At 54.8% G+C, this 21536-nt stretch overlaps 1 protein-coding gene across 24 annotated transcripts in view; it reads left to right on the top strand.

Moving 5' to 3' along the window:
- CACNA1G (calcium voltage-gated channel subunit alpha1 G) overlaps window positions 1-21536 on the top strand; it is a 63936-nt gene that overhangs the window by 15168 nt on the left and 27232 nt on the right. For 14 of the 24 annotated variants that reach the window (XM_081271876.1, XM_081271879.1, XM_081271878.1 and 11 more), the window contains 8 exons: window positions 1240-1616; window positions 13904-14055; window positions 14812-14997; window positions 15091-15205; window positions 15285-15440; window positions 18325-18393; window positions 19854-19938; window positions 20023-20216. In XM_081271876.1, the coding sequence (XP_081128002.1) occupies window positions 1240-1616; window positions 13904-14055; window positions 14812-14997; window positions 15091-15205; window positions 15285-15440; window positions 18325-18393; window positions 19854-19938; window positions 20023-20216 (1334 nt within the window). The remainder of the gene's footprint in view (window positions 1-1239; window positions 1617-13903; window positions 14056-14811; window positions 14998-15090; window positions 15206-15284; window positions 15441-18324; window positions 18394-19853; window positions 19939-20022; window positions 20217-21536) is intronic. The other 10 variants (XM_081271887.1, XM_081271888.1, XM_081271880.1 and 7 more) reach the window with 1 other exon arrangement.

Below are 21536 nucleotides of genomic sequence, written 5' to 3'. Positions count from 1 at the left end.
GGTGTCCCAGAGAAGACTAGGGCTCTGGACTCAGAGGGACCGGGGCTCAGATTCCCAGGCTGCTTCTTATGGCCCTGGCATCTTCAACCAGTTTCGTCACTTCTTTGAGTCCTAATTTTCTCATGGGTTAAAATGGGGACCGTAATGCCTACATTGTAATGATAACAGCTGCTGTGTAATGTGTACCCATTATGCGCTCTGCTCTATACTTTTTGCAATATTATCTAACCACTGTTGTCCCAGTGGTATGCGTGTCACCTGCTTGGAAGACCAGGTCCCTTTGGATCCTCTGGACAGTTCAGATGATAAGCTTGAATAGGGACCCCATTGTATGCATGAGATAAAGGAGGCTTGGAGGGATCTCATGGCTTGCCCAAGGTTGTTCCGTGAGTGAAGTGCAAGCCATCCAACTCTGAAGCCCATGGAGAAATGGTGTGTGACTGTGCCCCATGCCAAGTCTCATGTCCTTTCCACAGAGAGATCCCAGGCAGGAGCAGCAGGTGCTTGGAGCTGCTGGTCTCATGGGTGGAACACCTGTGTCAAGGGGGAGTGAGACAGTCACCACCTGTGGGTGGGTCCCTCAGACAGGGGTGGTCTCTCCAGCCACCTGCCTCCCTGCAGCTGCAGCCAGACACATGAATATGTGTGTCTGGTGTTCATGTGCACACAGGTGTCTGACATGTATGGGTGATTTTTTTCTGGTGTATTATGCACATGTGTACAGGGGTCTGGCATATATGCACTGGGTGGTGTGAGTGTGTGTTCTTATGTTTGGTGTCTGTACATGTTGTATTGTGCAAATAGCATGTGCACAGTGTGTGTATGAGTGTGTACATGTAGGGCACATGTGCACATGTCTGGTGTGTGGGGACGAGTGTATGTGTTTGCGTGGGTCTCAATCCCTTGGAGGGGTGTTTGTACAGACCTGATTCAAGTTCCTTGCTGAAGGCTTCCAGGACATAGAAGCTGTACAGGACCTCAGAGGACATCAAGGCCACCTCTCTGCCTGAACCCTAGGACATTCATCAGTACCATCAATGGGCTGGTGTTGACATGTGGGGCACATTGTGTTCAGGACTGCCTGTGTTGCGGGGCACTCAGCACCCCGGCCCACTGAGTGCCCGGCATCCTCAACACTGTGACAACCCAGCCTTCCTCCCTCACTTAGTGCTTCCACCAACGGCAGGAGAGCCCCAGGTGAGAGCCCTGCTGCTTCTGACCTCTGCTCTCCTATTCCAGGCGCCTGCCAGAGCTCCTGCAAGATCTCCAGCCCTTGTCTGAAGGCAGACAGTGGAGCCTGTGGTCCTGACAGCTGTCCCTACTGTGCCCGGCCGGGAGCAGGGGAGCTGGAGCCTGCCGACCATGAGGTGCCTGATTCAGACAGCGAGGCTGTTTATGAATTCACACAGGATGCCCAGCACAGCGACCTCCGGGACCTCCACAGCCGGCGGCGACGGAGCCTGGGCCCTGTCACAGAGCCTGGCTCTGTGCTGGCCTTCTGGAAGCTGATTTGTGACACTTTCCGGAAGATTGTGGATAGCAAGTACTTTGGCCGGGGAATCATGATCGCCATCCTGGTCAATACCCTCAGCATGGGCATCGAGTACCATGAGCAGGTAGGAGTGTGGGCCAGGCTGGCTCCTGCCAGCTGTGTCTCTTCTCTCTAGGGCCCCGTCACCTCCTCCTGCCTCCTGGGATTTGGTTCCTCTCTTGGGCTCCATTCCTCTCCGTGCTGCTAGCCTGCAGGGAGGATGGGAAGAGGGACATGTAGTGATGTGCGGGGACCCTGGAGGGTGACTACTGTGAGTGCCACACAGTTTCTGAGTGTGGAGGTGGCCCAGGCAGGGGCAGGTGTATTCTGTCTGGGAAGGCTTCTCAGAGCAGGCTGGCTTTATGTGGATAGACAACGAGTTCTGACTGGCATGTGGGGAAAGACAGGTCCCTGGAAGGCATTTGGGACTTTGGAGAAGGTGTAGCAGGCAGGGGCAGTGATGGGGGGTCCCCAGCATTCACCTAGCTCAGTGGGTACTGGTGACTGATTTGAGGCCAGCCTGCAGATGGGAATGAGGAGAGGCATGGTGGCTGGACCTGGGGTCATGCGGGGTCATGCAGGGAGCAGTCTTGGCCTGGCCTGGGGTCAGGAAGCTGGCTGTGAACCAGGGTGGCTCTAGGTAGATGACAGTGCCCAGCATGGCAAGGTGACTTGAAGCCAGAGCATCTGAGATCTTGTTCTGAGGAGCGGGATGTTTAGTCAGGAGGAGAGGAGGCTCAGCGGGGACTGGCGAGCTGTCTTCAAATATTTGAAGGGCTGTCATGTGGAAGAGGGAGCAGGCTTCCTTTGTGGGGCAGACGGCTGTGAGCTGTGGGATCTGGGCTGAGGGGAGGAAGACGTTCTCCCTCTTGGAGCTGTGCAGAGACAGAGTGTGGCCTGGGGGGACCCCACTGGCCTCTACCCCACACATGTTGGGCTGCACCATGGGGCCTCACAGCTGGCTGGGCTTCCTCCCTCAAAGCCAGCCCTTAACCTGGCCCTTAACCCTTCAGACTGGTCCTTCAAAAGGAGAGAGGCCAGTGGGCAGGATCCTTCTGTGCCCTTCTCTCCTACTCTCCTCTTCCAGGTGTTGGTGCCCCCTGGGGCAGTGGGGAGGGACTGGGCCACCTTCCCTGGTTGGGAATGAGGGAATTTGCCTCCCCACATCAGGGGCCGAGGCATGAGGGGCCTGAACCAGCACAGCACACCATGGAAGGGGCTTCCTGACCAGGTGGGACCTGGCCAGGGCGGGTGGGCGGGTGTGGTGGTGCAGGCACAGGACGAGGAGGATTCTGGGTTAGGACTGGGGAGCAGGTGTAAGCTGGGGCTAGAGCAGACAGGAGGGTGTTCACCTTTCAGGAGAATCAAGCCCTCTACCCCTCTGACCTCTGCCCCACAGTGTTGCAAGGACTTAGCTCTTACCTTCAGCCAGATGCACCCCCGCCACCCCCCACCCCATCACACCCCATCACCGTCGCATCACACTGGCTCTGGCTGTCCTTCCTCTTGCCTCAACAGCCTGGCCCCCAGCAGCTCTGCCCCTTTCCTACCCTATGGAGGGGAGGCAGGGGGTAGGACACTTCTGTGGTGCCAGCAGGTGGGCGCGCATGGCACCGTGGTGGGCGTGTTGTGTCTGGGCTGTGTGGGGCGTGGGTGTGTGTGCACATGCTGACTCTGCCAGCCTCCCGGGGAGAGGTGCTTTGCTCTGCCAGGCGGGTGGGGGAAGCTGAGGTGGGGCCAGCATTTGCTCCTTCTGGGACCTAGGTGGTGGCAGCCCATAACCTCTCCTGACTCTGGCTCCCATGCCTACCTGAACTTCAGTCTTCTTTGCCTCACCCAGTGCTGGCCATGGTCAGTTCCCTCCCCAGGGGGCACATCCTCCGAGTCCCCATTCCCTCTGGGGTGTGCACCCAGCAGGCCCTCCCAGCCAGATGCTTGCTGATGGAGGTTTTGATTGCACTGGGAAGAGGCTGAGTCACAAGACTGAGGGGATATGAAGCCACAGCAAGAGGGCTTTCAGTTAGATGTCAAGAAGGATGCCCCTCAGAGAGGAAATAAAAGCCATCAGTCGGGGTGCCTGCAGCATCTCCTTGCCCAAGTTCCTGAGGAAAGTGAGGGACCGCCATGGTTTCTGCTAACCCCCTCAGCAGCGGGGAGGTCTTCCTCCGTGGGAGCAGTATGTGGTGGAGAGAGGAGGACCTAGTTGCCGAGGGCCCCATGGGGTGAGTGGGAGTCCCCAGCAGGCTGGGCAGATGACTGACTGCTGCCCGGCAGGCTCCGGGGCGGGGGTTGAGAAAGCCCCAGAAGCTGCCATGGCCCTGTGCTCACAGGCACTGCGGCGTGAACGTCCCGCCATCTGGGTCCCTGAGCAGGCTGGAGGGGGTGCCAGGGACAGGAGGGAAGAGACATGTGGAGCTGAAAGACAGGGACACAGAGGGGGCTCAGAGGGGAGATGGGGAGACAGGAAGGAGATGGAGACCTAGGAGGAGGGAGACTGAGAAGACAGAGACAAGGGAGACAGAGAAGTGGAGGGAAAGACAGAGTCACAGACAGATGGAGGCACAGAGACGGGGACCCAGGTGCAAAGGAGGACAGAGACAGGGCAGGGAGGGGGAGACAGGGACTCCGAAGGCGCTGACTGCAGGAGAGGTGGCTTCAGGAGGAAGAGCTGAAGGAGACAGGGAGGGAGGCCGATACGACGGAGGCGCACCGGCCGGGGCTCCTGCTCTCCCTGCAGTGCTCTTAATGAGACGATTTCATCCATTGATCCTGGTATCGATTGGATAGGGGGACACTGCAGAGGGGGTTGCTAAGTGTGCCCAGAGACAGATCCCCAGCCCTCTCCTCCTCCCTAGGTCCCGTCCTCTCCCATCCTCTCCCAGTGCCACCTGCTTTACCTGTCATTCCGTTTCCCTGTCAGGGAGGATGATCTGTCTGGTGGTGGCAGCCCATAACCTCTCATGATTCTGGCTCCCCAACCCCACCCTCTCCACTTGCCTCTTGACAGAGGGAGCACCACTTTGTCATACCCCACCCTTTCCAAGTTTGGCCCCATGCTTCCTTTGCCCCCTAACCACCAACTGGCTGAGAGCTGGCAGAATGGGTATGCCCAGGGGACTGGTGAGAGGGACAAGGATGCAGGATTCCAAGGAAGGAGCAAGAACATAACTGGGCTTAGAAAGTCTGTGAGCTGACTTGCTGAGCACAGGTGTGTTCCCAAGCCCCCAGGAGGCAGTATGTGGCACCCGTCCATCAGCCATCCCTGTGCATATGAGCTGGCCTAAGCAGTAACATGCAGATAAATGTTTAACATCCAGCCCTCAAAAAAACAAAGCAAAACAAAATCTGGGTGCAGTGGTGCATGCCTGTAATCCCAGCTACTTGGGAGGCTGAGGGCAGAGGATTGCAAATTCAAGGCCAACCTGGGCAATTTAACAAGTCTCATCTTGAAATAAAATTAGAAAGAGGACAGGGGATACATCTCAATGGTAGAGCTCTTGTCCTGTGTGTGCCAGACCCTCGGTTCCAGCCCTAGTGCTGCAAAATGAATTCATTAAACAAACTCATCAATTGATTATATGAGAGTTTAAAAGACAAAGCAACCTTGATGTGTAATGTTCATCAATTTCCACGGTGCAGATGCCCCCACCATAGCCATTTTCCAGCTACCAACATGTCCCCAGATGTGAAACTGGGAAGAGATGTACTCAGAGCTGTTGGAGGGACAGGTTGGGTGTAGTCAATGAAGAAAGGAAGGCAGGACACGGGACAGGTAGGGCCAGTGGCACCAGACACAAAAACTAAGTACAAGTCTTCAGAATGTGTGCGGCACTAGATGGGAGTTCAGATGGACAAGTGATAAGAGGTGAGATTGGAGGAAAGTCATGTCTTGAGAGGCCTAGGCAGCAGTTTGAATTTTATTCTGAAGATGCTAGGTCCTCTCCCTGCAGTGAAGACTGCGCAGGGGGGCTTTACCACTGAGCCACATCCCCAGCCCTTTTTATTTTTGTTTTGAGACAGGGTCTTACTAAGTTGCTGAGGCTGGCCTCGAGCTGTGATACTCCTGCCTCAGCCTCCCGAGACATTGAGATTACAGGCATGTGCTACTGCTTCGGGTAGATGAGAGGTTCTCAACAAAGATTTAAGCAGGTCAAACATCAAAAGTCCTCTGGAAGCTATGTGTGGAGTAGAAGGAAAGGAGGGGAGAAGAAGGCAGGGGGCCAAGGAAGACTACTGAAGTGGTCCAGGCAGTTCATACTTTATGTTTTTCTCTGGAGGTGGAGAGGAAGGGGTGAGGAGAGGTATCAGGCAGACTCAGCCCCAGTTAGCTATTTGGGGGAAGAGAGCAGCAAGGATAACTGTCAGGTTTCTGCCTAGAGTTGAAGCATGAGGCTTGAGCAGATTCAGGCTGGGGGACATCCTGGTGCCATGTCCAATGGGATTGGAAAAGAAGTAGTCTTGGAACCTGTCTCCCATCTGGGGCTATACTGGAGCAAGTCCCTTCTAGGAGGACAGGAGGGTACAGGATGGGGTCTTGGGGGCTCAGGCACTTCCTAATCATCCTCTTTCTGGCTCTGAGTCACAGCAGGGGTGCAGGTGCTACCCTTGTATTCTAGAAAAAAGATGAACAGAGGGAGGGAGGGTCCAAGGTAGATAGCCTTGCAGGCCAGGAGAGGACAGGGTAGGGGACAATTCTGCTCACTGCTCAGATTCTGGGCCCATCTTGTCACTCCAGATACATGTCTAGAGGTTTCTATTTATAAACGAGTTTGGCTGTTCATTGCCAGGAAAGCTAGAGGTGGGGCGGGGGTACCCAGATGTGGTAGGTCTCAGCTTTTTTTTTTTTTTTGCACTGGGGACTGAATCCAGATGCACTCTGACACTGAGCCATGACATCAGCCCTTCAAAAAATTTTTTATGTTTTAAAATTTTGAGACAGGGTCTTGCTAAGCTGCTTAGGGCCTAAGTTGCTGAGGCTATCCTCGAACTTGCAATCCTCCTGCCTCAGGCTCTCGAGTTGTTAGGATTACAACTAGTGTGTGCCACTGGGCCTGCCCAGGCCTCAATTTTTGAAGGGAGTTGCAGACTAGTTTTTGATCCTACTGAATATTGAGAAACTCTCTCCCCAGAACACACACATGCAGATACCCCATGTGTGGCCTTTGAGGGCAAGGGTTCATAGATGCCTTCCACTCAAGCCTGTCCTTTGGCTTCCAGGTAGAGGAATTTGGGGCTAGGAAGACCTAGCCCCCACTAGGAGTCTCGGGGGTGGGAGCAGGAAGGGTGCTGTTGCAGAGGCATCTGGTTGAAGGGTGCTTTCATGCCTTGGCTCCAGGCTCCCTGCACCCCACAAGGGGTGCACATCCTGAGCACAGTACACTAGAAGAAAACACTAGAATGTCAGAGGGCTGAGGAGCAGAGCCAGAGCCCCCAAGAAGTGTGGGTTCTAGTGGAAAAGTCTGTCTTTTCCGTGGACCACTAGTGCCAAATGCCATAAAAGGCATGCTGGGGATGGAGGAGAGGTGCTCACCCCCAGGTGAGGGGTTTGAAATGTCTTTGTGAAGGAGGTGGCTTTCGAGGGAGGGCTGGAAGGATGAGTGGAATTAATAGCTGGGGGCAGGAACGGAGAGGTCTAAGTGGAAGGATGAGGGGATCTTCTAGAAGCCTGACCGATAAAAGCACTGGGTGACTTGGCAAGAGGGGTAGGGGTGACAGTGACGTGAGTCCAGCCTAGCAGTTGAAGGAAGCCAGAGCTTCCAGTAGGTGCAAGCTGCATTGGGGAGGGGGGGCTTGGGACTATTTCTACTGTTGAGATCAGAGGCAGCGAGGGCCCTAAGGAGAATGAGGGGGTGAAGAGGCCAGCAGGCAGGCTCTGGGGGCCTGGGCAGCTGACTGTCAGGGAGGGAGGAAGGGCAGGCCTGAGTCCTAAATAACCCCCAAGTTCCAGTTCAGAATATCCAGGAATGGCGAAGGCAGGAAGCTGGGGGCCAGAGCAGGTTTGGAAGAAGAGGTGAGAGGGTTTGTTTTGGAAGTGCTGAGTTTGAGATGGCTGTGGGCCATGCTGGGAGGGATATCAGGCAGGCCTTGGCTCTCTGGATGAGAAGCCTGGGGGTTTGGAGGGAGATTGTTTAGTGTCCTCTACACCCCAGTGACAGCTGGAGAGTTGGGAGTGGGGGTGATGGTGGAGGGAGGGCGCCAAGCGAGGGGTGGGGGGAGAGCGGGCTCAGACTAAGCCCTGTGGAATGTTGGCCCAAGGGGAGAGCAGAGGGAGAAGAGCCCCAGGAGAGGCAGGAGGTGGCTGCACAGGGTCAGGGAAGCCAGGGGAGGCCAGACACAAGGAAGGAGGGGCCGGCACAGACAGATACTGTCAAGGTGTCCACTAAGAGGAGGGCAGAAAAGATGGCCTCTGGAGAGAGCTGGCATGATGGGGCCCACAGTTCAGGGGTGTCCGGGCCTGGACTCATGCAGGAGGTTTCTGCATTTCAGCAGAGAGGAAGGAGGGTGGAGAAGTGGGGGGGTAACTGATGGGAGGGACCCTGGGGGGAGCAGAAGATCAGATTCTGAGTGTAGAAGGGAAGCTCCCTTCCAGGAGACGATGCAGGTCTCAGAGCAATGGAACAAGAGACACGGTGGGTGGAGGCTGGGGCCTGGGAAATGGGGAAGGTTTGGGGCAGCTCCAGGGAGACAGAAATGGAGACCCGGAAAGGTAGGAGAACAGAGAACTGAGTGCAGGCATAAGGCAGCCCTGGGGCCACCCAGCAGGCTTCGCCTGTCCAGTCAGCAAAGCTTCATCTGCGACTTGTATAGCCATGCTCAGCAGTTCTAGAGCTGCAGTAGGGAAGCCGTAGGCGTGGGGACTTACCTGGCCCTCTGAAGCCTGCGCCGAGGGCAGCCTTTAGATCATCCACCATGGGCTCTAGTTTAGAGGTCGTCCAGGTTGGTGCAGGACAAGGCTAAGTAGCAGGGCCTTGGGCTGGCTGTCTGGAGGCTGAGCCAGACCTGGGACACTGTGCCTACCTGGCTTGTGTGTTAACTAGGAGAGCCTTTGGGGTCCTGGGAGATGGTGGGGAGGGGTTAAAGCCAGCCCTCAGCATTGCCCCTGGTTAGGAGTCACTGGGGGCACAGTGACATTGAATGGGGCAAAGTGGGCATGAGGGTACTAGAGGAGGTGTCTCAGAGAGGCCAGGTTCAAAGCTGAGGGGGAAAGAGCAAGTGCAGGATGAGACCTGAGAGACCCTCTGGGAACCCCCTGCCACCCAGGTGTCCCTGACTTCCCACACCTCCTTGAAGGCTCTCCTCCTGCTTACTCAGTGACTCTCACCCCATCACTGCAGCCCATCTGGACCCCCTCTGCTGGGGGTGGGGCAAAGTGGGCAGCAGGGCCATCAGAAGCAGAGGTGAAGTGAGGTGAGCCGAGGAGTCCCAGTCGGGGAGCAGAGATTTCAGGCTCAGTGGAGCAGGTGGAGCTGACAAGATGGGAGATGGAGGTGGCACTTGAGCAGGGGTAGGGTGCCTTGTCCCTGCCCTCTCCCCAGCTCTAGCAAGGCTTGTTTACCCCCTTATGCTTTTCTGTGAAAGGCACATCACTGTCATCCAGAGCTGGTTCTCAGCCTCCTGCCTAGACCGCTGCAGTGTCCCCTAATTGGTCCTCATCTCTCCCCTCCAAGCCATGCGCATGCTGCCACCACTGCGGCCAGATTAATCTTCTTAATGCCAGGCTTTGCACATCTCCAACCCCCCCACCCGGCACCCTGAGCCTCAATGGTGGGACTGTGGGTAGCAGAGGCAAGTCCAGCCCGAGTCAGGGAGCAAGGCCGTTCTGTCTGGGCCCTGCCAGCCCTACATCCCTGTGCCCCACCAGCCCTTTTCACCTTCTGGCTGGGCAGACTGCTGGATCCTGGGTCCTGAGTCCTCCCAGCACACACCTCTTTCCCTGCTCCTTTGCCACGACTGCCCCCAGCTAGAGATGCCTTCATAGGCATCCTCCTGCCTCTTCCTCCCCACTGGCCCGCTGACCTCAGCTGCTGTAGGACTCCTGGTTTTAGACACTCTGTCCTGTCACATCCGAGGCCTGCTATGACTATCACTGCCCGTGGGGCCACCCGAGCTTGGCCCCGGGGCTGCAAGTTTCACAGATTGTAACTGCCGTGCCCTGCAGAGCAGCCTCGTGGTGAGGTGGTGTTACTCTGTTTAACAGAAAAGGCCACTGGAGATCTTGGGACTTCCCAAGGTCACACAGGTGGAAGTCTCAGAGTTGGCAGGCCTCCTGTGTTCAGGTTCAAACCCACCTTTGCATTAAGAATGTTCTGCACACAGAGGACACTATAAAGGTTAGCCAAAGGAGCTGCCATGAGTCCAGGAGCGTCCTGGAGCTGGGAAGTACTGAGCACTTTTCCTGGGGCCACAGTTGCTGCAAACTGATAATCTGAGTGGAGGATAGTTGGTGGGAGATGGAAGCAGGGGATTTAGAGTGAGCACCAGCACAGAGAAGCAGGCTGGGGCCTAGGTGCAGAAGCTCAGGCTGCCTGGCCTCAACTCACCCAAGTGCCCAGTGGACCTCGACTTCTGTGAACAGTGGGAAGGACACCACCTAGACCCAAGAAAGGATTTCTGAAGCTGGAGAGAGTCAGGGAGTGGAGGCTGGATTCAGATCCTCTTGTGTGCAGTCTGGTGTGTGTGTATGGGGGGGGGGGTCTTGAAGGCAAAGGTGTGAAGAAAGTGCAAGAGATTCAGCTGAGTACCTTTTTCAGGGAGCCATGTCCCTCCATCAAGTTCCCATTCCTTTAGGAGCCTCAGTTTCCTGGGCTGTCAGAGAGGCTCACATCCCTCCCTCATTTGGTTGAGAGTGTGGAGGAAATTAAATCCTGGGAGGAAGGTCCTTAGCCCAGTGCAAACCATGGTGGGTACCAGCAGGAACTGACTCTGCCTCTGCCCCTTCCAGGCAGCAGTGGCTGTAATTATGGCTGTGGTCCCTGGGGCAACCATGTTGCTAAGATTGTGACTCTGTGTCCTGTCCTGCATTTGCAAAACGTTCCCAGTCTCCAATTTAGTAACTTGGACAGATCTGGCTGTCTGTGTGGGGGTTGGGGGCAGGCTTTTTTTCCAATGGATCACTGGGTCCTAGAAAGGAAGCATCATAGCCCTGAGGTGTGTGAGGGAGAGGTGGACAGGGCCGAGGGAGTGTACCTGGACCCCTCCCACCTGTCAGGAACCCCTGCTTCTCTAGAGCTGCTTTACCAGGTCAGGTAGGGGCTTCAGACTTTGCTGCCATCTTTCCCGGACCAATGCTGCAGGCCCTAAGGGCTGCCCTGCACCATCCTCAGTGAACCTGTCGTCAGCGTGCAGGTGAGCAAGGTGTGCACTTGTCCACCAGCTGTCGGTGCCAACTACTGAGAGCCCCGTTGATAAGGTCAGAACAGGATGAGAACAACCTCTCTGCACACCAAACACAGTAGTAGTCTTTTTAAGATCCATTAATCGAGTAAATACATATCAAAAGCTGTGGTGTTTTCAGCTACTTTTTAAAAAAGTATTAATTTTTATTTTTAGTAGCTTTTTTGAAGTCTCTTACTCAAAATACTTGGGACCTGAAGTGTTTCGGATTTTGGATTTGGGAAGATTTGCATATATGTAATGAGACATCTTGGGGATGGGACCCATGTCTAAATACAAAAGTCATCTGTGTTTTGTATACATTGCCTGAAGGTAATTTTATGTGTTATTTTTAGTGCGCCTGTGTTTTGACTCTGACCTGTCACATGAGGTCAGGTGGGAATTTTCTACTTATGACGTCATATTGGTGCCTAATAAGTTTTGGATTTTCAGATTAGGGATGCTCAAACTGTATTAATTTATATGACCTAAAATTAGGTGAGACATACTGCACCTAAATGTGGTACCTCAGCTGTGCTTTCACATCCACTTGTTCTTTATTGCCAGGGGAGTATGAGGGATTGAACCCAGTGGCACTTAAACCGCTAAGTCACCTCTCCAGTCCTTTATATTTTTTTATTCTGAGACAGTGTCTCACTAAGTTGCTTAAGGTCTTACTAAGTTGCTGAGGGTGCTCTAAGTGATCCTCCAACCTCTGCGTCCCATGTTGCTGGAATTACAGGTGAGTGCCACCAAAAGCAGCTCAGCTTGTTCTGTATTCATTCATCTCTGTTGATTCAAAATATAATTAAACATTAGAAGATGCATTATCTATGCAGTCCATCTGTGTCTGGATTCACAGGCCCCTCACTGTCCCTGTGGTTTGGGTCTGAATCCTGGCTGTATAGTGTTATTGGGGTCAGGGTGGTGTGGAGTCGGGCCCTATCCTGGGCTCTTCCTGCTCTGTGACTTCAAACCAGTCATCCATCATCCCTTGAACTCTTCTGCTCATCTGTAACAGCAGAGCGGGGCTGTTGTATAGAAGGCATGAGGTGAAGCAGGTGGTGAGCCAGGGACCTGGGAAGCATCACACCTGTGTGGTTTGTGCTCATTATTCTTATCCAGTCCAAGACTGGGCAGTCAGCAGAGTGACAGATCCACTGATCACCACGTCCTGGCAGACTGGACTTGGGAGTGCAGCAGGAGGATCCACATAGTCAGAAGCGATCTGAGCTCTGGGCTTTATCTGCACTAACACTGGCCACTTCCCTGCCTCCTACACTGTGCTCACACTGGAGGGACTAAAGGTCTTGTCTCTATGTGACCCCATTAAGGAGGTCAGGTGGCAGTGCCCCTTCTGCCCCCACGCAGTCTGCAGAGCAAAGACTTGCTCGAGATCTGCTGGAGCGGCGGGCTCTGTGCCACAGCAGCTCCAACTGTGGCCACTCACCCTCTGGTCAGCTGGCTCTCTTCCCACCATGCTGACCCTAGCCCTGCCCCCAGGCCTGCCTTTGGACAGAATCCTGTGCATAGGTTGAAAGCGTGTCTTTTTCTGAGTAGTCATGGCCCCGAGGCCTCCAGTGCCCTTCATCTGCTAGTGAGAAGCCCCTTCCTTCCAGCTCTCCCAGGTTAGCCACACAGATTGGGGCCATTAGGATACATTTGGTGATGCTCAGGAACTGGCTTCATGCTTGGGCGGCCAGACGAGGCAGCTGGGTAAGCAGGAGGAGGTGTCTGATGGAAGGAGGGCCTCGTGTGCCTCTTTCAGTAACTTGGGCTCTTTGAGGAGCTACTATTGGGCTTTTGTTTTATCTTTAACCTGTCAGGTGGGCAGTGGGCTGCCCTAGGCTAACCATATCTCCGCCCTCATCCCAATCATGCTCCTCTCCTACCCCCAGCTGGAACTGGGCTCCTGTCTTCCCCTCACCCTTTGGAGTTCAAGTGCTGCCACCCACCCGACTCGGCCTTTTCCAGTGTGTTCATTCTTTACCTTCTCTCCCTGAACTCCTGGATTTATTCTGGCACTGAGGCAGGGGTCTGAGGCCACTTGTGGTTGGTTATTTGATTGTTTAGTGTGTGTATGACTTGGTTCCAGCTAGTCACTGAGCTCCTGGAAGGCAGGAGAGTGGCCAGCGTGTTTTTACAGCTCTCTCAAAGCCTGGAGCCTTGCTAGGCATTCAGTAGGCACTCTTTATGGAAAAAGATGTGATTGGTGAGCTGGAATGGCCGGCAAGAAGGGTTTGTCATTTGCTCTTCTGAGGACCTCTCTATGATGTATCCTTGGTCCCAAACCCAGACCCTGGAATTACCTCCAGTGTTTTGGCCAGAGAGGTTGAGGATCTTGCTGAAGGTAGCATAGTGACAGAATGGGCTAAGAATTATCCCGGGAGTCCTGGAGCCTTCCTGTCCAGGGGGAGGCTCCTTTCTGCCCATCAACGGGCGCATGACGGGGAGTCTGTGCGTTCGTGTTCGCGGGTGTGTGTGGGGAAGGAGGCAAGCGTAGCCAACGGCTGTCAACAGGCGGCTGCCAAGTCCACGGAGTGGTTGTGGAACACGTGTGACTGCATGTGGGGCTGTGTGACTAGGTGTGCATGTGAAGCTTGTGGCCTAGCCATCTGATGTCAGCCAGAATCACTGCCCTGCTGTCCTGGGCTACTCTCCTGGTCTGGCAGTCCAGGACAGAATCCAGGAGCTCCCAGGGGAGATAGAGTGGAACCCACACACAGGCCCCCAATAGAACTGTGTCCCCAGAACCTGAGACTCAGCCCTGGAGAGTAGCTGAGGGTTGTGGGTTTCATGTGACCTTTTCCTGGGGTGATTGCTCTTAAGTGCATTTCCTCTTGGTCCCTCCGAGGGTTCTCCCCATGAGCCAGGGCATCCAAAACCCCCTACTCTCCAAGGTTGCTCTTCTTGTCCTCATCCCTGGGGCCCCGTATTCAGGAGGACTGGGACACAGGGCTCAGGGACAAGCCTGCTACTTCATGCCTCCCTGCCCTCCAGCCCGAGGAGCTCACCAACGCGCTGGAAATCAGCAACATCGTCTTCACCAGCCTCTTTGCCCTGGAGATGCTGCTGAAGCTGCTCGTGTATGGTCCCTTTGGCTACATCAAGAACCCCTACAACATCTTTGATGGTGTCATCGTTGTCATCAGGTATGACTGCCCCCTACTGTCTCTTGCTAGAAGAATGCCAGCAAGGTGGCTTGGGGTGAAGGACCATGCATCTTGTTCTTCTGGGGTGGAGGCAGTCTGGAGTCAGGCCCCATTAACCCACAGGCCTTGCCACTCCCTCCAGGCAGGGAACTCTGGTCTCCACACTCTGCTTCACATCTTGCTCTCCTGAAACTGGGGTTCACGGGTTCCATTCTCCTCTCTTGTCCTCAACCCTACTTAGGCCTGGGGTGGGTGCAGATTGGGGAGTTGTCTTTGGTGAGGAGCTGGAAGAGGAGTGAGGCCCAGCCAGCTGTCCCTGCCTGCAAAGTGCTTGGAAACCAGCTCAGACACCAGCGACTTGCTTTAGGGTTTTCAAGACCTTGGGAAAATATTCCAGCCCCCCAGGCCCAGGGCCAGGAGAACTGCTTTATTGCTTTTTGGAATTGGCTTTAGATTTCATTAAAAGGGAACAAAGCAAATATTCCATAACTCGAAGCAATTGCATTGGCCAGATTTAGGGAGAGGGCTGCCTGATGCCAGGAAGTGATATTGGCCTGGGGAGGGTGGAGGGGGCTGGGTCCATTACCTGGATCCTGACCACCTTGGGGGCTCCTGCCTAGAGGCCAGAGGGCCCATCCATGCCCCTTCTCTCACTCTGGACTGGCCGATTCCCTCACATGTGCTGCATCTCTGAAAGGGAGGGCAGGAGACAAAGGTACTATGGCTTAGTCTACCTGCCTCGCCTCTCCCCCGCAGTGTGTGGGAGATTGTGGGCCAGCAGGGGGGCGGCCTGTCGGTGCTGCGGACCTTCCGCCTGATGCGGGTGCTGAAGCTGGTGCGCTTCCTGCCTGCGCTGCAGCGGCAGCTCGTGGTGCTCATGAAGACCATGGACAATGTGGCCACCTTCTGCATGCTGCTCATGCTTTTCATCTTCATCTTCAGGTGAGCATCGGCTAGCAGGCCAGATGTGGGGCTGGAGGCCTAGGGTGGGGAGTGCTGGGCCCTGACCCTGTCTGTGGCTCCCTGTGTCCTCAGCATCCTGGGCATGCATCTCTTTGGCTGCAAGTTTGCATCTGAGCGGGATGGGGACACGCTACCAGACCGGAAGAATTTTGACTCCCTGCTCTGGGCCATCGTCACCGTCTTTCAGGTGCGAGGGTCACAAGACGGGGTGAGCAGAGGAGGTTGGGTGCCTGGTCAAAGCCCTGACTCTTGCTCTCTGCCCACAGATCCTGACCCAGGAGGACTGGAACAAAGTCCTGTACAACGGCATGGCCTCTACGTCATCCTGGGCTGCTCTTTACTTCATTGCACTCATGACCTTTGGCAACTACGTGCTCTTTAATCTGCTTGTCGCCATTTTGGTGGAAGGCTTCCAGGCAGAGGTAACCCCCTGCCCATCTCACCTTACCCAGGGCAGTTGTACTTCCAGGAGGAATGACTGCCTGTCTTGAGCCTCCTCCCCCTTCTGCTGTAGACTGTGAGGTCTTGGGAGGTCTTTCAGGCAGCCCCCCAGACTAAGCCAGGGCCTGGAGAGTGGCTGGAGGGAAGTGCTGGGGGTCACGCAGTTCTCATGTGGAAGATGGTATAGTTGGGTGGGGTCCCTGGGTTATAGGTTAGTGATCTGTGGGCTTCTCTCTCCACCAGCTAGACCCTTCCCCAGCAAGTCAAATGAGCCAGGGTCAGGCCCACAGTGCAGCTGGACCCTAAGCACGGTGCTCTATGGGACATCTGGGGGAGGGGACAATTTCAGGGGGGTGTGGGAGGCTTGCGTGCAAGTAATCTGAGCTCAGGCTGAGCTGATGAAGATGCCACCAGAGCCCGGGCAGGGCTGAGCTGCCCAGGGTGAGAAATGAGCCCAATTAGTGCGGGCATGGCAGAGATGAGCGTCCTATTTCCAGCCCAGACTCCATCACCTTCGTCACAGGCAGCGTCATCAATTAATATTGATTTACATTGATCTTGCCCTGGCTGTGCCAGGGTGCAGTGTCTACCCCAAGGACCGCATCCCCTCCTCGCCCTCAGCTCTGCCTCCCTTCCCACCTAAGCCCCCAGGTCTAGCCCATCACCCTAGCACCTCAAACACGGCAAGTTGGCCCAACCTAGAAATGCTCCAGGTTGGGCCTGGAGAAGCTCTTGGTCCAGTTCTCTCCGGGTGACCCGGATGAAAACTCCCGCTGCGGCCTGGTCTATAAATACCCAGCACACGGTGGAAAAACAAAAATCTATTTTCCGACTCTTTCCCAGCCTTGCAAGGGAGGGCTGTTCCCCGTGGGCCAGGCCAGGCTGGTGGGGTGCGGGTTCATCTGTCCCACACTGGCCTTTTCTCCCCGCTTCCGTTTTAATTCTGTAGTTACCCATTATCGCATTTCCTCCCTGCTGGGTGGCAGAGGGCAGCCTATGGAGGGGGCTTTGGTGGTGGCTGGGCTTCTTGCAGGGAGGGAGGGCCATTGGTGCTCTCCCTGGAATGGGGTGCTTCTTTGGGGTTTCCCTGAAGAGTTGAGGGTGCCACAGGGTTCCCTTAAGAGTCAGAGTGTCTATAGTTCCACTCTGGGTCATCTCTCGGGCCCTGCAGGAGGAGGAGCTGAGTAGGGACTGGTCCCTTTATCCCCTTACAAGCGGCAGCTCCCGACGGCTAAGCCTCTCTAGAAAAATTTCTGTGGAACTCTGTGAAGGGAAATGGAAGGTACCTGAAGCCTGTTCCTGTCCTCACTGCCCTCCAGCTGTGAGGTGCCCAGTGCAGACAGCCCCCTCCCCACTGCTCGGCCTTTCTTAGCACCTTGTTAAATCGAGTGCAGCTGAGCTGGCTTGGTTGCTAGGCAGCAGTGATGTCTGAGTGTGGGAATGGAGCTGCTTGGCCCTTGTGCCTGGCCTGGTCACCCTGGCCCTGCTGGGCACTTGTGAACTGCTCCAGTGTGGGGGGCCGACAAGGGCCCCTGGGAGCCACAGCCTCCTCAACTTTCAGAATGTAAATGTCCTTTCCTGGAGGGTGCCACCTCAACGTGGTGACTTGGGCTGTGATGCTGCAGCTGTGGGATGGGGTGGAGGAGCCTTTTGAGATCCTCCCTGGAGGTGAACAGCAGCTGTGGTCCTGAGTGCCTCCGTGAGGTCCTGAAGTGTCCGCGTGAGGGCCTGGACCTCCTGTTCCATTGTCCTGCCTGTGGTAGCATGGGTGAGGGCTGTCTGTCAATGCCAGTGACCTGGACACCTCCACGGCCACCTGCCCTCTTTGGTCTGGGGTTTCAGGAGTCCCCACGGTCTGGCAGGGGAAGCGGGTTTGCTTTTGTGATATTCTGGAATTTTATTTTGGTTTTTCTTTACAAACAAGACAACCTTCCTCAGTGGAGGGGGTGGCTGCTCCCATTTTGGTGGACTTCACCAGCAGGAGACCTCAAGGGTAGCTCCCCTGCTGGCCTTGCCACCATGCCAAGAGGTGGGGAGGAGGTGGCACTGGGGATAGAGCCTGCTTGGCTGTTGATTTTCTGACTCGCAGGGGGGCAGTGCCCTGAATTCCTGTATATTTATCATCAACACATTTAATTAAATGAACAGGCAGCAGGCCCTGTGTGCGGCCATTAATTGGTACCAAACAACATCATAGCCATCATCCCAGTGTTAACTTGTCACATCCCATCCCACACAGAGCAGTTGGGTTCATTCTGATGTGAAGGGACTTGGACCCAGAGTCTGAGAAATTATGAGGCCTGATTTTGCTCCTCATCGAGGCCCAGTCTGAGGCTTTTGTCCTCTTCTCCTTCCTATCCTCCCTGCCCTTCCCCGTGTCGGCTGCCCCAGAGCCAGGGAGAGCGGGATGTGCGGGTTCACAGCCCACACCCCCTTCTTACTCTGCATGATTCAAGCCATTTTCTTAACTTCTCCTGACCTCGGGTGTTGGCCCTGTAAGATGGTCATAGTGGTATCACTTCCTGTCTGTCAGGGAAGCAAGCTGTGCTGATGGGCAGTTTTGCTCTGCCCAGCACACTCTCCGTGCATGGTAGCTGATCACTGAGGGCTTGATCCTTCCCTGCCCTGGACCCCATCTTGGCGGCCTCTGCCCTCACCTTTCAGATTCATTCTGGCCTGGGGGCCTGTGGTTGAATTCTGGAAGGCTGTCCTGTCCCACCCGCCACTCCCCACCCTGTGTCTCATTTCCCCTGCTGTGGGGTGTGCAGCCTCCTCTTCTTCCTCCTCTTTGGATACTGCTGATATTTGAAGGCTCACACGAGCCTGTGACCAGCGGCCCTCCCCTGCCTCCCCCTCTCCCTGTAGGAAATCAGCAAACGGGAAGATGCGAGTGGACAGTTAAGCTGTATTCAGCTGCCTGTCGACTCCCAGGGGGTAGGTACGCGATCATGAGTTGGCATGCCCCTGCGCCCGTGCCCCCTCCACTGCGCCTCCGTGTCTCTGTGCTCGTGTTCACGCTCAGCTGCTGTGCAACCTGTGGTTGATGTGGTGGTCATTGGTGTTGTGAGGTTTGCTTCGATTTTAAGTCCCTTCCCCTTGAGGACATGGAAGGGAGGCGCCTCCTTGCCTCTGTCCCCATCAACCTGCAAAGGGCATGTTCCCGTCCCTGCCAGGCCTCTGGATGGACTGGAGAAGGAAGGGACTTAGAATCCTCTGTGTGCACGTGTGTGCGGCAGCCCATGTGTGCATCCTGGAGGCGTCCCAGATGTTCGGCTTCCGTGGAGTCGAGACCTGTGGCCACAGATCATGCTTCCCCGTCTCTCTGCCCTTGATCCCCTTCCCTGGGACCCCATCGGAGACCCCACAAACTGCCTCAGCTCAGGACAAGTCCTTGAAGGATGTAGGAATGGGGCGTGGCACGTGCCCGAATGAACCAGAATTTCAGATTCCACCTCTGAATCTCTGGTCCCCTAATCACCCAGCCAGCTACCTCAGGCCATGTGTCTCCCCTGGCCCTGTGTTGAGCCTGTGCTCTGCCTTTTCCTGCACCAGAACTGGAATTTGGGGCAAAGTCAGGATTCCCATAGGACCCCCATGGTGCTGCTCATCCCAAGCAGCCCCCTGGAGATCCCACTTGATAATTAAAGGCCTCGTTAGGGATGTAAACTGAGTTAATGAAAATGATCCCCCGAGACACCAATTACCCAATATTTATGTCCTTATCAAAAGTAGCAATCAAGTATTTTTTAATAACTTCTTAAGGAGAAGTGTGTAATTACTGGGGAACCTACTGACCTGCTAGGAAGGAAGAAAAAACTATCCCAAAGATGACAGAAGTAAAAAAAAAAATGGGGCCAGGGAGGGGCCCAGGGCTTGAAGAAGGTGGAGGGCAGGAGCAGAGGGACTGAAGTGGTGACCTGGAGCTAAGTGGCTCTGACCGGGGTCTTTCAGTTTCCTGCCAGGGTCCTGGGGTCTGAGGCTCAGGGGAGGGGAGCCATGGAGAGAAGGCAGGGGGCTTCAAGTGGACTTTCAGGATTGAGGTTCTAGTGACCATTGTCCCCAGCTCCTCCAGCCTGTGTCACCCGCCCACCCAGCCACCCCTTCTCCCCGAAGCCAGACTTGGTGCCAGTCCAGTCAGGCTGGTAGTGCTGTGGGCTCAGGATAGCCGTGGCCTTTTTCACAGTGTGGCTGGTGGGAGGCAGAGTCATGGGAGCCCTGGGCCCGAGCCTGGGTGGTCTGGCCTGCACCGGTGCATGCCTCCTGTGTGGTTGCTGGTTCCTGTGGCCTATATATATATATATGTGGTGTGTGTATGTGAAGAGAGGGAGACCTTGGTCCATCCCAATGACCTCTGCCTGGCCAGGGTCCTAATGGCCCACTGCTCCCCACCTTAGGGAGATGCCACCAAATCCGAGTCAGAGCCTGATTTCTTCTCACCCAGCGTGGATGGCGATGGGGACAGGAAGAAGCGCTTGGCCCGTGAGTACCTCTCCTGAGGGTGCAGCCCCTTGCCCTGGGGCAGCCCTGAGTGGACTCAGGCTCTCTCCCTGTCTCCCCCTGTAGTGGTGTCTCTGGGCGAGCACCCCGAGCTGCAGAAGAGCCTGTTGCCGCCTCTCATCATCCACACAGCTGCCACACCCATGTCGCTGCCCAAGAGTTCCAGCACAGGCCTGGGCGAGGCGCTGGGTCCCAGCTCCCGCCGCACCAGCAGCAGTGGGTCTGCGGAACCAGGGGCGGTCCACGAGATGAAGTCACCGGTAAGGAGCTCATGGGGTGCCCAGTGGTGGAGGTCCACGGAGGAAGAGAGAGTGGAGGAGGGGTCCAAAGGAACCGTTCCAGAGCCATGGGTCAGGCAAGGCCTGGGTGTGCCTAGATAAACCCCAGGGCAGTCAGGGCTGGCCATGCAGACAGAGGGCTCCCTAGCTTCCGAGGCCAAAGAGCAGGGTGCTAATCCTGCCTCTTCTGTCCTCTCACTGAGTGACCTTGGCAAAACTCAACCTCTCTGAGCCTCTTCTGTGAAACAGGGGCAGATGCCGCTTTCTCCTTTCCTGCTTCCTTCATACCTCGTCAGAATAATTAAACCTTCACTTAGTTCCTGATTCTGTGCCAGACATTGCTCTAGACCCTGCTCAGAAGCCTCTAGGTGAAGTTAATCTTCACTCAGCCCTAGGAGGTGGGTCCCATCATTGTCCCCATTTTAGAGCTGGAACCTGTCTCTCAGAGGCTGAAATGAGACAGAACCAGCCTTATAGTCCTGGAGGCTGGTGCCAGAACCCATGTTCTCACCATTGTTTTATTTTTAATTTTTAAGACTTTAATTTTAATTGACAAATGGTCATATATATATATATATATATATATATATATATATATATTTATGGGATGTACATATTGATGTGACGTTTTGATACGTGTATACATTATGGAGTGATAATGTCACACTAGTTGACATCGGCCATCACCTCGTGTACTTTTGTGTGGTTATAAACGTCTAAAATCTACTCAGGCCATGTTTCTCCCCTGGCCCTGTGTTGAACCTGTGCTCAGCAATTCTGAAAAATACACAGGTCATTGTTAACTATAGTCACCATGTTATTGCAGTAAATCTCAAAAATTTATTCCTCCTGTCTAATTGAAACTCTGTACCCTTTTTTTTTTTTTTTTTTTTTTTGGTACCAGGGATTGAACTCAGGGGCACTTGACCCCTGAGCCACATACTCAAGCCTTCTTTTGTATTTTTTATTTAGAGATAGGATCTCGCTGAGTTGCTTAGCACCTTGCTTTTGCTGAGGCTGGCTTTGAACTCATGATCCTCCTGCCTCAGCCTCCCAAGCCACTGGGATTACAGGCGTTTGCCACCACGCCCAGCAAAACTCTGTACTCTTTGAGAACCATCTTCCCATCCCCATCTCCTAAACCTCTATGAGCCACCAGTCTACTTTCTACTTGAATGAGTTCAACATTTTTAGATTCCACATATAAGTGAGATGGTGCAGTATTTGTGTCTGTGTTGCCTGGCTTATTTCACTTAGCATAATATCCTCTAGGTTCATCCATGTCAATGTAAAAAACAGAAT

This window comes from Spermophilus citellus (genome assembly GCF_964194105.1).
Source record: "Spermophilus citellus genome assembly, chromosome: 17".
NCBI lineage: Eukaryota > Metazoa > Chordata > Mammalia > Rodentia > Sciuridae > Spermophilus > Spermophilus citellus.
Note: the sequence above shows the minus strand (reverse complement) of the source record. Positions and strands in the feature narration are given on the sequence as shown.